The 15,301-nt window shown below is 34.7% G+C and overlaps 2 protein-coding genes across 4 annotated transcripts in view; one reads left to right on the plus strand and one right to left on the minus strand.

Annotated features, from left to right (window-relative positions):
• Window positions 1–15,301, minus strand: part of LOC117122683 (endoribonuclease Dicer homolog 3a-like) — a 29,409-nt gene that overhangs the window by 8,327 nt on the left and 5,781 nt on the right. Inside the window, exon 2 of the mRNA XM_033268368.1 lies at window positions 37–215. Within this exon, the coding sequence (XP_033124259.1) occupies window positions 37–116 (80 nt within the window). The 5' untranslated portion in view covers window positions 117–215. The remainder of the gene's footprint in view (window positions 1–36; window positions 216–15,301) is intronic.
• The window catches only part of LOC117122719 (dnaJ homolog subfamily C member 5-like), a 30,095-nt gene continuing 15,726 nt past the window's right edge, over window positions 933–15,301 (plus strand). For 2 of the 3 annotated variants that reach the window (XM_033268430.1, XM_033268415.1), the window contains exon 1: window positions 933–1,138. In XM_033268430.1, coding sequence (XP_033124321.1) covers window positions 1,080–1,138 — 59 coding nt within the window. In that variant the 5' untranslated portion in view covers window positions 933–1,079. Of the gene's footprint in view, window positions 1,139–8,801; window positions 8,986–15,301 lie in introns of those variants that run through there. The other variant, XM_033268423.1, reaches the window with a different exon arrangement.

Raw genomic sequence — 15,301 nt, forward strand, 5'->3', positions numbered from 1 at the left:
TTTCGTACAGTGTCAAACAAATTCAAATTTACTTACTGCAAACCCTTATAAAGCGTCTGTTTTGATTTTCTCGAGGTTCTCTTATTCAGAATATGTAATCCTTTACTTTTAGGCATGATTATCTACTTGTAGTCGATCAAAAAACACGTCCGTCTTATGTTATTGCTTTTCTCAAGCCTGGCTTATATCCAAGTCTGAACGTAGCCATAAACACACTATGATGAGGGAAAGAAATGCCAGAAATCACACCTGGGTACATGCATGTATACAAATTATTTCAAATTGCAAATTAGAAATTAGGAATTAGGAGCGTTAAGGGTTCTCCAGCTCTGGTTAACTGCTGACTGCAGAGATCCTTTTCCTATAAAATTCGCTCAGAACATGCGCTCGATTTGCTCAAGTAAAATAAAAAAGTGCCGATTGATAAAGTTATAAACCAAACACAATAACCCATGCCCATTATATGAAACAAGTAAAGACATGAAGTGGTCAGTAAGTAAGGGTTCTCCTCTGGTTTACCATTGGTTGCAGAGTTGCTTTTTTTATTAAAAAAAAAATCGTTCAGAACTTGCATGTTTCGATTTGCTTAAGTCAAAAAAAAAAAAATGCTAATGGATACAGTTTAAATAATACATAAAATCAAACACAATCACCATGCTAATTATATAAAACTGTATAGGTAAATAAAGAATTGGTTCAGTGTATATATTATACGGTATTAAAAAAAAAATATTAGGCTTAAATCTAGGCATATGACCACACAGAGGGTCTACGTGAAACCTATGCAAATTGCGTAAAACCCTCACCCTGTATATTAATGGCCAAAAATTATTAAACGTAGATGGGGCTTTACTCTCTAGGGCTCTGGGGGCTTTAAATGAAATAGCGCCCTCATCGTTCCTGGTGACCGGCTTCAGTTTTGTTCTCGCCAACCTTCTACCTACCACCCGACCGCACCAGCAGCGCGGAGGCCGCAAACTCTCCCATTTGGTAATGTGTTGCACAGAAGATAGAATTAGAAAGGGCGGAATAATTGTTGTGTTTTTAAATGTGATGAAGTAAAGTGAAGTATAATTATCATGAATCCTGAATTCAACCAACAACACAGTCACGGGGGAAGGGATACTCGGTCCATGAGGTACTTATGTTTACTTTGATTGGGATATTTTAGTAACATTAGGCCGAGAATTTGGCTTTTCACTCATTCAAATAGGCTTGCCTAGCTAGGCATAGTTAGGCTAGGCCTAGGCCCTAGCCTAGGCTAGTTAGTAGTAGACTAGGTCTAGGCCTATTGTCTGGCCTACTCAACAAAGCTTTCAAAGCTGTACTCCACCTTTGGTCCTTTTTGTCAATATAGACTAGGTAGGCCTAGGGCCAGGCCTACCTAGCTAGTTAGGAACTAGCCCTAGCCTAGCCTAGGCGAATAGGCCTACCTAGGCCTATATTATTATTATTAATAATAAGCCAATGTACCGGGTAGGCCTAGCTACTTACAGTACTGAGCAAATAACAATGGACAATTTAGGCCTAGGCCCTATCCTAATGCATACAAAATTAATTACTATGTAGGCCTAGGCTAGTGCCTATTGTTGGCTAGTGTACTTGGGCTAGGCTAGCTAATAGCCTAAGCTTAGGCTACAGTACAGTCAGTAGTTTCTAGAGGCCTAGGCCTTGATAGTACTAAGCCAAATACAGATCATTTTGGTCGCGCTTCGTTTCGGTTGCCCCCTCACTTCGGTCGTGCTTTATTTAGAACAGATATATGGTCCTGGAGCGTCAATGGAGTTGCAAAAATGCAAAATCTAATATGCCTATAGGGCTATATCATAATTTCATCAATCGGTTTATCATACGTTTATTTTTTTAATTATTTTCATTTTGTTATTTTTCTAACTATAACAACAAGCAAATGAAATGAATATTTAACAAAATGTCAATCAATATCATAATGAAAACGGAATTTGATATGTAAGCTCTTTTTGTCGCGTTTCCACATTATACTTATTTTGCTTCTTTGGAAATGTACAGTAGATGAATGAACTAGAAAAAAAGGAAACACAACATAAATTAACTGACTTTAAACTAGGTCAATTAGTATACTACCCTTGTTCTTAATTAATTTATTTGAAGGGCCAAGTTATTTTTAGATTTGATGTTCAAAGAAAATCTTTCAAGCAACATGTCATACTTTATGGACCTAAGGTAAAATTCTGAGATGCTGTGGCCGAAGCCCCCTGTTGTGGCCGCAATTTCAATTCTATTCTATTCTTACTTGTACTACTGTACAGCACAAATACGATTTTTGCACCATAACATTGATGTGATATTTTGCGAAAATAATTGAGACACTTTAAATTTTCCACTATTTCTTGCTTATTGATGATCTTTTATTTCTTGCTTGTGTTAAAACCATCACAAAAAAATTTGGCCAATGGCAGGGGAGGAGCGATGATTCAGAATCTCTTAAATGTGTCCAGGGGGCAAATACACCGAAACCATTTAGTGATTTTGAATGCTTAAGGTCTGTAATCGATTTTACAGCCTCATATATTCTGTAAAAATTACATATAATTATTTTTTAATAACGAATGTTTTGAGTTCTCCTTTGATAGTCACTCTGACGGGAATCTGCCTCTGCAACTGGTGCCACCACTTACTGTAATTTCAATTAATTAATTTTGTTGTTGTTTACAGGCCCGTATGTAGCCTGAGGCTGTTTAGGGTTCAATGGCCAAGAAGCTTTGACAAAGTAGTATTTTGAGGCCGTATTTAATGGGGTTCTGTAACCATTAATTCTAGTTTAACTTTTTTTTTAATCAAATCATAATCACAGCCAAATCTGAATTATATATTTACAAAAAATGTAGGCTGATATTATAACATCAAAACATCAATCAAACACAAGCACTAGACATGAAAAGTGGAGACAAAAGTGACATTAAAATAATGTACATTAAAATTTTACATAAAAAGTACACAACAGGTTTAAAAAACATACGTATGGTTTCAATCTATCGATTGCAACCAAGTTAAAGTCGCCAAAATATTTTGCAGGGTTGGCAGACATTGTTGTCGGAGACTGGTACAGTAGCCTAATTGAACTTGTCATGTCTTCCTTTCTTTAGGCAAGTGTAACTGTGTGCGAAGTAGCGTTTTCCTGAATTGGACAATTTTTCCACGAAGTAAAACTAGTAGATATTTTTTTTTCTATCATATTGACCTTGATTCTTATGTTTGCTTCTCATCGTTTACGCCTAACCAAATACTGTTACCTGCTCGGGCGTCCATACCAGTAAAATCTCTGGTCGAATTCGATCCAACTCGGCCACAAGTCAACTCGGCCACAGTCAACTCGGCCACAAGTCAACTCGGCCACAAGTTAACTCGGCCACAAGTCAACTCGGCCACAAAATGTTTGGCTGCAGTCAACTCGGCCACAAGTCAACTCGGCCACAAGTCATCTCGGCCACAAATCAACTCGGCCACAAGTCAACTCGGCCACAAGTCATTTACTGGTACTACATTGTACTAAATTGATATTATTATTGCTGTTATTATTGTTGTCATTATTGTTATTATTATTGTTGTTTTTATTACCGTTAGTTTTAATATTAATTATTAGTCTTAGCATTAACATTATATATTGTTCAAATTTTTGCTGATATTATTATTAGAGTACCATATAAATAATACATAATTTTCGATTTTTTATTATTATTATTCATATTATTCATATTATTATTATTTATTAGTCTTAGTATTATAATTTTAATAATAGTAATTTAAAAAGTTGTTGTTATTGGCGTTTTATTAGTATTTCTCTCATATTATTATTATTATTAATATTGTTGTTGTTGTCACCTTTATTATCGATATTATTACCCTATTATTACTAAGTAGGCCTAGTATTATAAGTATCATTATTATTATTATCACTAATTAGTATTACTATTATTATAAAAATAAACATTATCTTTAATTTATTATTGTTGTATTATTGTTATTATCACCTTCAATATCGTTATTATCACTAATTAGTTATTAAAATTGATATTTAAATATCGTTGTTATTACCATCCTAGTATTATTACTATTTGTTAAAATAAATATTACTATTAATGTTGTTGTTGTTATTATCACCTTTATTATCGTCATAATGACTAATTAGTATTATTAATGTAAATATTACTAATTTATTGTTGTTTAATATTATTGTTGAAGTAGAAGACGAACACATTAATAAATAACTCTTTTTAATTCATAGACAATAGCATTCAAATCTCTTTTGGTAGTGTGGTGGTCCTGTTTTACTAAAACATACTGTGTACTTTATTTCAATCATATATTGAAGAAAAAGGATGCAAAAACTTAGATTTACATTAAATAACTTGTGGCCGAGTTGACTTGTGGCCGAGTTGATTTGTGGCCGAGTTGACTTGTGGCTGAGTTGACTTGTGGCCGAGTTGGCTGTAGCCGAACTTTTTGTGGCCGAGTTGACTTGTGGCCGAGTTGACTTGTGGCCGAGTTGACTTGTGGCCGAGTTGACTTGTGGCCGAGTTGACCTGCACCCCTCTGGTCTACTCATAATAAAAACAAGTCTATGGTAAAGTTTTTATTTTTAATCTGCTACTGTCATATTTAGCTGAAAGACTACCAGTCTTTTGGCGTTTTGTCGATTGGTTGGTAACGGATTTATATAGATCTGTGTGTGGTCATCCCTTCTTCACATTAGTCCACTGTTAGTATACTGTAGGAAAAAGCAACAAAAAGAAGAACATACACATACATACCAATTTTAGTATTCATTTTGTTGGGTCTGACCCCAGAGCCTTACTGCTGTACGTGTTCCTTTAAAAGCTTCCAGTCAGTCATTTTGTACGCATAAACTAGAGGTGATTTCCAACAAACGTTCATCGCCCTTTTTTTTAAGTTGGATCCCAGGGTTACCCCTACACTTACAAAACAAAAGTAAACAGTAAAGGACTGTATATAACTGCCATTACCACTAATTAGGGCATGCCGCATGGCTGGCTGGGTTAGCTATTGGATGTGTTCCAAAGAACTTAAGGTTGTGAATTGGAATCCTGTCTTGGTATTCAATTTGTTTGTTTTTCCAATTTTAAGAAATTTTATTGTTTTCAATCTTAAGAGATTTTAATTTTGTACAAATGAACATTCTAAATAATATTTGTTTTGTACAAATAAACAGTCTTAATTATTTAAAAATTTCTATCTTATTAGCTCTTCCAAAAAACCAAATATAATAACTTGCACCTGTACTGTATTTAAGTGTGGAGGAACATGCAGACCGGTAAACGGTCACTCTTGTTAAATATGTTGTTAGTAGAAAGATAACAAAATAAAAAAAACAAAAACGAAAAAAAACGTATGATAAACGGATTAACAAACTTATGATATAAGCTCCGGGCTTGCAGTGTACTGTATTAGATTTCGCATCTTCGCAACTCCGCAACTGCATTGGCGCTTCATATATTTGTTTGAAATAAAACGCCTACCTTGTATTTATGTTCTATTTGCACAGTGGTTTGGACAATGTACACTACAGTAGATATGCTACTGATCGCGCAACATCTTTCTTACATTTAAACCAGTTTTGTGATACAACAAGACTGATAATGAATGCTGATGACCATATTCTTTAAGAGTACTGTAGGATTGCTCAATTAACCATAAGATATACCCTCTACAGCGTTGTAGTTGTAGAAAATTAATGGTGGTTGGTTGAACATTGGTTAAAACTCTAAATAAATATAAGAAACGAGGTTATTTCAGGTTGAAGTTTAGGAATGCCAAGATTCTCCGTAAAATATGGTACAGCACATGTTACATTGCACATGTACAATCACAATTTACCTTCTCAGTTTTTCCTCCCGCTGCCCCATAATTAAAATTTTCACCACCTAACAGCTAAAGAGTCAAGTGGCCAAGCGGTAAAGGCAGGGCACCGCTAACTGTAGACTTGCCACAAGTCTCTTATTTTTTATTATTTTTCTCATTCTGGACAGCGCTACCAACGAGAAAGTTAATTTAGAGACAGAAAGCGACTTGTAAAACACTGAATGCAGGCACCAGGATGCCAAAAGAATGAAGTAATCTGATATTCCGTATTTGGATAAATGGGCGGACCGAAATAAACAATTTCAACCAATCGAATGTTCATATTTTTGGAGCCACGAAACTGAGTCACTCGCATCGACTAGTTAGGTATGACTAAAAATAGTCCCCCCTAATAAAACGGGCCTAAAATATTTAGAATAGACCCTAGTAGATTAATTTTGGCAAAAACAATTAAGCTTAGAATAGATGGCATACCATTACAAATACAACAACACTTTAACTTTCCAGGAGGATGGTTTAGGCCTCTAGAGTCGGAAGTAGTAGGCCTAGCCTAGTAGAGGCTTGGCTGAGAGATCTCAGTTCAGTGCACACACAGTGGCTACCACAAGATTAGCCGACTGAGCTAACCTGCTCTCCCTATTTTAAGTGCCTCTTTACGCAGCTACAGTAGGTAGTTACACAACATGCCCATGCAATTCAGCACAACGATGATGCGAGTTATGGGTTATTCTCCTGCCTTGACCTATGCCCTTCACAAATAAGGATTTTAAGGATGGGAAAGGGGGTTAATAAATGTGGGTGGAAGGCCATGAAATTAGCTTTAGACTGGATAAAACATTGCATGGCTGCTTCCTAACTCCACCCACCATCACTACATTTCTGCAACTAGAAATGTGTGCAAATACAAAGAAAGATCTTCACTAGAAACAAACAAAATCTTACAATTATGAGATTGATTGAACACAAATAGCCTAAATCTTTTCCTAACATTCATTAGATTTTACCCTTTCAGATTGACCACTTTATCGCTAACTGGCTTTATAAATATACAAACAGTTTCCTGGTCATTGGTTGAGGAAACAAAAAAAACAAAAACCCTCTGTACTGCACATACTGTATGCTGTAAATGGGAAATTCCAAAAGCCCAGATTCTATACAATGTCATTTGTTACTAATACATTAAATATTTATAGCACCCTCATAGGGAGATAGCATTAAGGTCATGCTGTAATTTTTTGTCAGTCATTCAAAACATATTTCTGTTTGCTGTTTTTAAAATTTAATATGGAGAATTCTTGCAATAATGATATATAACTCATAATCAGAATCCCATCATCAAAATATAAATTGTCTAGGTTGCTACCATTTATTTGCTCGCTGATAGCTCGAAATAGCATGGAAAATGCATGCTATAGTTGTGTGTTTTGACAAGAAAAGTATTCAGTTTCCATTCTTCTTTTCTTAAAGTGGCTGTTTTAATGTTTTTACCTGTAATTATATATTTTTTCTTGTGTGAATTGGTATTGTAATTCTTTTGAAATGTGAGCATCTTAAAATTATACAAATTCAGCTTAGGCTGCTTATTTTTTCCCCCAGTTTTTAAATATAAATATAAATAATATAAAATCTGTATCTTATTCACCGTTCCCCAGTTTTTCGTCAAACAACTTTTTTCTGTCTTAGAAAAATCAGTTCTACAACATATCAAACATTTTTTTCCCTCCGGAGCCTGACTTTAATCAAAATAATAATAATATATAATAATTTTTAATTTAGTATTAATGAAAAAAAATATAATAATTTTAAACAAATGATAATTTTAATTGTAATTAGTTTTAATATTTTTTATTCAAAGGGTCAAGCTGTCCTTTCAGCTATCTTATTCTAGTTTTAATGAAAAATAATGATATTTTTTATTAATGATTTTAATTGTAATAATAATAATTTTTATACTGTTTTTTAAGTGCTTTTAAAATAATAATTTTAATATTTCTGTTAGATATTTTTTGATTCCTCACTTGGTACTGGAAAGCTCACAGACAAATGGGCATTGCCCTGTATTGAGCAATCTTACCCAGATACTGTACTGCTGAGTCATTTTGTATTTTTTGTAATTTTTTGTTTGTATTGTAAATTTGAGTTGGTGGAAATAAATGGTACTGTATGGTACCGTATGATATAAAAAAAAAGAAAAAAAGTATGTACGGGTATCAGTTGCAACTTGACCTTTTGTTTGGAATCAAACATCAAATTTTTCGACTACTGTGCATTAAATACTATCAATAATAATATTTATGTACAGTAGTTGTATGCATCAAAGGTCCCAAGCAGGTCTGCAATACATTGACACAATCTCCCGCACTCTTGTGAGTACCCTACAATGTGACTGGGGAGGGTTATGAAGTTTCATTAAAACCTGCATCTCTCAGAAGGTGACTTCTCTCATTTTGGGACCCCTTGCACACTGTATTGAAATTATTATAACACTTACTGAAATAAAGAAGTACTGCTTGAATATTTCTAGATGGTTTATAGGTTACAGCTTTATGTTATTGTTTATTGGGTAATGGCTAATGTTTACATGTTATAACCAACACTGAAAAAAAGAAAAAAAAAGAAATTGAAAACAAATTTCAGGTAGTATACAGTAATATAGTAGTACAGTAGCTCTATTTTCTTAATTAGATTTTATATATCTAATTATTTAAAAAAATTACTTTTATATTTGGTGGTCCAAAGAATTCAGACCTTGATGTATACAAGTATTATTGCATGAGGGAGTTCTTTAAGCTGTGAATGAATACTTAATGTATAACTCATGTATAATTAATGAACAAATTTGAATATTGAAGTCAGAGGTTATTAGATATTACTTGGATTATTGATTGTTCCAGCACAGTCATGCATCAGTGGCTATAATTTGATCATGTCTCACGAAGACGTGCATAATTAGTTGAAACGAGTCATCAATGGATGCTGTAGTCTTTCGCCGGTGTTTAGGCATTCTGCTTTCGTAATCAGGGAAAAATAATCAGCAATATTTTCACTGTAGTATTTAGTACATTTTTGGATTTTATGGAAGATGACGAAGGATGATAAAATTCCGTTGGTGGGAAGCAAAGATGGGTAGGGTTTTAAGCTTCTTCTTCTAGCTTTCAGCAAAAAACACTGACAGATGTGTGAGGTTGTTAACTGTCATGCGCTCTCTGTACATGGCTATAACTGTACTGATTTAGATTACGCCTCTCCAGTCTTTATTCTTTTTTCTATTTTAAGAAATCTGCCAGGAATTTTACTCAATACTGTACATTACATTATAGGTGATAATATGTTTGTACAGACTATTTAATAATTTACTAAAGTTTATAAATGTTTTATATTAATATTACATTCATTTTAAACTAATGGAATACCCGTTGTGATTTTCACAGATTTATTTAGTAATTTTATGACCAAAATATTCATTTTTTTTAAACAGATAAATAGATACAGAATCACTACATTTTTCACATTATAATGTAATATTAGCACATACAAGGTCAGTTGTTTTAAAATTAAGATGATACAAATTTATCTTTGTACTGTACGGGAATAAAAATTTACCAAGAGGGTATGGTTGTTGTACAGTAATAATAATTGTTGAGATTTTTATGGAACTTAGGCTACCAATATAATTTATTTAGTAGGGTTTTTAATCTTGAATGACATGATATGGATCAGTATGTACCGGCATGTAATACTACTGTGCATGTCATTAAAAAAATTACACTTAAATTGCAATTTGCCACAACAGCCTGATTGCATTCTGTTGTGTCTCAAGGATACCATATTGCAGATTAATAATTTTTAACAGTTTAATCTTTAAACTATACACTTTGAGATGTTGTTATCATTTTTTAATTAAAATGTGACAATGAATCATGTCAATAGATTCGTTTTTAGACCACTTGTAAGAGCAGTGTTATTTTGAATAAAGATAAATTTTTCATTAAATTTTTTTATTAAAAAATATTTAAATTTTGTGGTAATTATGGGATTCTTTATTTAAATAGGATAATTTGATAGAAAACCATGCTATTTAAGTCAGGGGTATTAGCCCCCCCCCCAGAGGTACTAGCTCCCTGTCGGGGAAGACCTGGTGCCACCATTGCAGCCCATATGATCGTAATGAAACACCTCGTACATAATGGTAGCACTGCTCGCACTAAACAGTTTTTAATTCCTAAAATTTGACAGTTCAGAAGGCATGCTTGAATTATACCTTGCTGGAAATTTCATGATCTACCAATACTAAACATAGACTATAAATCTAATAACTAGAGGTCCCCCGATGGGGGTCCTTTGCCCCCCTGGACCCCTGCTAGTGCCACCCCTGTTCAAAGTTCAATATATTTTCCATACAACATAAACAAAATTGATACATATAAATGTAAATATAAATATGAATATAAATAAAAAAAAAAGTTGCATGGAAGGAGGCTATAATAAGTTCTGAAGCCTAGGTTACAGAACTTTAATATAGCCACCAGAGTTGAAAAGTTCTTTATATTCATATTCTCTTAATACATGTTCTCCACATTATATTTATAATATAAGCTTACTGGTAGATATCTCATACTCTGTTGACTCTCTATAGTTTACACAGCTTATCTGTACTAAAATTATGCAATTCTGCCACATTCTTGCTAATTACTCACTTAATAGCGACAGGATGCTGTTTTGGGGATGGCAAGCCTCAAATATTCTACAGTACGCTTATAAAGATGAAAGGAAAGTATTGACTGCGCCACCACAAACGGGCGATAGACACAAAATTCCTTCCTGCAATGCCCTCCTCTGTGCACATTATTTGATTGTATTGAAACATGACTCTAAAGCCGGGGCATTGCTGCACCTAGCAGAGAGGGTCGTCGTACGACGATCCGATCCCAACTCCGCTCCTTGTGAGCGCTAGACAAAGCGACGTTGTCTGCTGATTGTCAGTGGCAGTCTGAACAGATCGTCATTAAAAACAATCCCATGTGCGCACGTCGTGTCGTTGAGTTCTACGTAGAATCACATCAGCCGATGACCATCGTGAGTAGTGAGTGCACAGACAGTTGAATCATATACTGTAGAGTTTGTTTTTTTGTTTTTTTCAGGAAGTTTGAATAGAGTTTGAAAATACTAGGAAGAAATACTGTGTCTGGTATGAATGTTGTTTGAATGAAAAATAGAAACAAAATGGATAAACTGAACTTACAGCTTCAGACTAGGAAAAGATCCTCTGGTTAATGTAGTCTTGATAACCCCAGCAAGTAGGATTTTGCCAATTGTGGTATGGTACAGGTGTGCTGTTGACTATTAAATGATGTTTCCAGCTATTTTATTTACTTCACATTTAGTTCTACTGTTTATCTAGTACATTATGGTACCACCATGACAGGAGTACTAATAGAATGACATGAGTATTTCCTCAGTCTGTTTATAGTACTTTTTTATCCCTGTCATCATAACATTAAAACTATTGGTATCCACTTGAAACATAGCTCTGTCTAAAAATGTCTCAGTCTGTTTTGTACTTTTGTATCACTTTCATTATGATGATACTGAGCTATATTGTATCTACTGGGATAAGGCATAATACAGTATTTGTATCTGGGAAATTCCAAGCAGTTTTTCACTATTTTCTAATCTCACTTGTAATCACAAAGTTAAATTCAACAAAAAGTAACAAATTGTAACTGAGCCATCTCCCAAGTTATTCCTACCGAGATATAAATCATTCACATGTGTCTGTAAGGTAATGCCAAGGTCGTGTAAAATTTATTCAATTTTATTCAATGGATCATTTTTTTTCCTATTGCGATATAAGCCTAGGCCTAGATGAGAACCCCTGTCATAGACGGACTATTGAACTCACCATCACAATAAACATTCAAAGCAATCAAATGCCCTTTAACTGCTGTAACTGTACTACTACTAGGCCTAGGCCTGGCTTCCAAAGTTTCTGTCGACTCTTGATAATACTTTTACTAACACCATCCTGAAATTCATTTATGTATCATCTTCTTCTACCATTACTAATTAACATCGATAACAAGGATATCCATCATTGAGAAAAACTAGGCCTATCTATTTCTAGTGGATCGGAATCGTCTGCAGAAGTAAGAAAATTCCAAGAACCCCACGAAACACAGTAGATTGTTGTTGTGCTGGAATTCTTGCGCATGCACAGATCCATCTATGGTACATCTCGGAAGCTTACGAGACGTTCTGAGATTTTACAAGGATATTACATGGAGTACTTTCACACGTGCCGTAAAATGTTACTTTTGGTTACATTTGGTAAGATTTTTGTACGTGTGAATCGGGTATTAGTTTTCAGCTTTTGTGATTCAAACATCTACCGTATATACTCGCATATATGACAACCTGCATATAATTTGCTATTTTATGCCTTGTCTTATACGTGAGTATACAGTAAAGATGCACTGAAACACAGGTGGGCAAAGTGTGGCCTGAATTTTCTTTTTTTTTTTGCGGCCCGCGAAAATGAAAAACCTACTTGTGTGGCCCGCCAAGTAACATTTGCTAGAAAACACATTGTTTTTGACGGCCTGACACTGACCATCTCTAAAAAATAATATTAAACCTTGGAATAAAGTGGTGTATTAAAAAGCAATGCTTGGAGGTTTTTGGAAGCACACTGGAAATATCAAAGTTTGGGTGCAGCTCTTGGTGTTAAATGAAAAATTCACTTTGGCCCTCCGATCGATTTTTATGCCTACATTGTGATTTGCAGTACAGGTATCACTAAAAGCAAATTGGCTAAAAGTCGCTTGATAATCAATTGGGCCGACCTCATATAGTACATAAATCTGACCAGTAGACCTACTGTACAGTATTGTATACTTTCTTTTCATTATGTTGAAAAAAGATGATGCACACTTTAACGTTACGATGACGATGACTGTTTTTAGTACGCTGTCACGATGGGATTTGGGTGTGCAGCGTGTTCATACAATATACAGTAGATTTGACTCAGTACAGTAGTTAATTTAAATTATAAGGCTAAAGGAAGTGAAAACACATTGTACATCTGCGATCGTGATGTAATTAATATTAGCTGAGATTTTGGTTTAATTTGATAAATTTATTATTGACATTTGATATTTATGTGCATAACCTTTCTTTGACCCCTACTGTATAGTGAGGATTTAATGGTAAAGTAATTAATTGTACACCACAACAGGACTGCTGGAGTCTTTTTGCAGAAAGTTATATTGTTCCAGTCTTGGGACTCTTGTGAAGTACCAATTAATTACTGTGATAAAAATGTTCAGTACACCACATTGGCTTAAGTCTGTTAATGTCTTGATACTATTCTGAAATACCAATGTAGAGAAAGTGAAACGTTGATACCTGGAATGTGCTATCATACTTTGGTTTATTGTATTTTTTAATAGATTTAGTTAATAATTATGCTTGTACAAAGTTCACTTGGTGTCGGATGAGTAGGTTTTGACTGTTAATAGCATAAATATCAATAAAGCTGTGTGAATTACCACACCTCATGTCAATTATGATAGACCTACAGTACTATAATACTGTACACACTGGTTTAATTTTTGTTTATTTAATTTAGTATTGCCTGAGTGGAAAAATTAGAAAGAATTTTTTTTTCAAATGCTTGTTTTCTTTATACTTATACCGATGAAATGTAGACAAGCTCATTGTCGCCAGTTTTTAGCCGGCAACATTCCACAGAAGAAAAAAAAAATTCTCCAGCCGAAAAATTGTGCCAATTTTTGAAGATTAAACCCAATATTTGACAAACTTTTGAACACTGCTACAATTTTGTTAGAAGACATGTTGATGGAAGTTGAGTGTGTGCCACTGTACAGTGGCGGCTCTAGGATATATTTTCTGGGGGGGGGGCGCTAAGTTGTCTGACAGGGAGGACTTGAGCTCGTAGGCTCGAGCTGGAGGAAGGGGTTGAGAGGAGGTTCCCCCTCCCAAATGAGATTTTTTTTAAAGAATATTAACCTCTGGATGGCCGATAATGGCACTCTCAGACTGTGACAGACATGTGTTGGCTTGGTGTGGCCTATTTTTATATGTTTTATTGGCTGACTGCCCGACGAGCTCTGTCCGGCGGGGGGGGCCTTGAGCCCCCTGCCCACTGCGGGCACCACCACTGCCACTGTATACTGTACAGCCACTCCCAGACAGAGCTACGTTACCGCAATATTGCGTTAGTATTTCCTTCAGTATGAAAATGTCACCGGCACGTAACCAGGTTCATGGGAAGATGCTTCCTATATGCCAAGTTTAACTTAGAAGTGTTTTAAAAGTAAAAATTATACTACAGTAGTAAACTGGTCCTTTTCCCAATTTCTCAGGTTACCGGCCGGATTACCACAATATTCCCCTTACGGTGCAGCCCTCATTCCCACAATATTACATTATTCAGTCTAAAGTTTGCAAATAGAACAGAATTTTTTTTATACAAACAACACTACCCAATAGCATGCATATACAGTACATAATCCATTCATATAGAAAGGTGTTTTTACAGTATTATTTGGTTGTTAACAATGTGTGCATGCCGGCATATTACATGCCTAATATCTGTCTGAACGTATCGTGTTTGCTTCAGTCTCTGAATAGTACACAAAGCCTGCAAACTGAGATCTTGTGGAATGTTTGAATAAAAGTTTGACAACAGTATTCAATGGCTCGCAGCAAGAAAAGAATGCTTAAGCATGTGTAGATTTTTAAAGGAGAGTATGTATTGAACTTTGATATCTATTGAGCAAAAAGCAACACCATTTTGTAACCAACCTTTATAATAAGATCATATAGAAAACAGTAATTGGATTTTCATTGTGTTTACATTGAAACACAGTTTTTCAGAGGGTAGGTTTTGCCTAGACATGAGCATGTGATAATCTAGTAAAAGTATATTGTTCATAAAATTTTTTGAGTATAGTACTACACTTGGGCAGATGTGGTAGTGGAATTAGTGCTCTATGCCGTGGTAGTGGAATTTTTCTGTAAAATGGAATGTGCTAAGGTTCATTTCAGTTCATTTTAATTTGACAAGCAAGTACAGTGTGAATGTAGTTTTATCAGGGAGTTGGTAACTGGTACCTATATTGGTATACGCATGCTCCTGTCAGGAGCCTATTTTTTGTTATATGGAAGGTTGTTTTATTTCTTCTGTAAAAATGAGCTTAATGCTCTCTAGTTCAGCTGTACTGAAGTACACTATATAGTTTTGGTGCTGATGTACCTGTTTCTATCTTTGTGTTACAGTGCATACTGCAGCTAGCCATTAGTGAAATTCATTTTGCAATAATCAATAGCTGGCATTGTCATATCATCTTTACTCCACGTCCTCCTCCAATATGTGCTTCCCATTCACATCAGCCACGAAACAGTTTATTAATCAATTTGG

This window comes from Anneissia japonica, unplaced genomic scaffold, assembly GCF_011630105.1.
Source record: "Anneissia japonica isolate Jap-2015-1 unplaced genomic scaffold, ASM1163010v1 scaffold3032_len512176_cov184, whole genome shotgun sequence".
NCBI lineage: Eukaryota > Metazoa > Echinodermata > Crinoidea > Comatulida > Comatulidae > Anneissia > Anneissia japonica.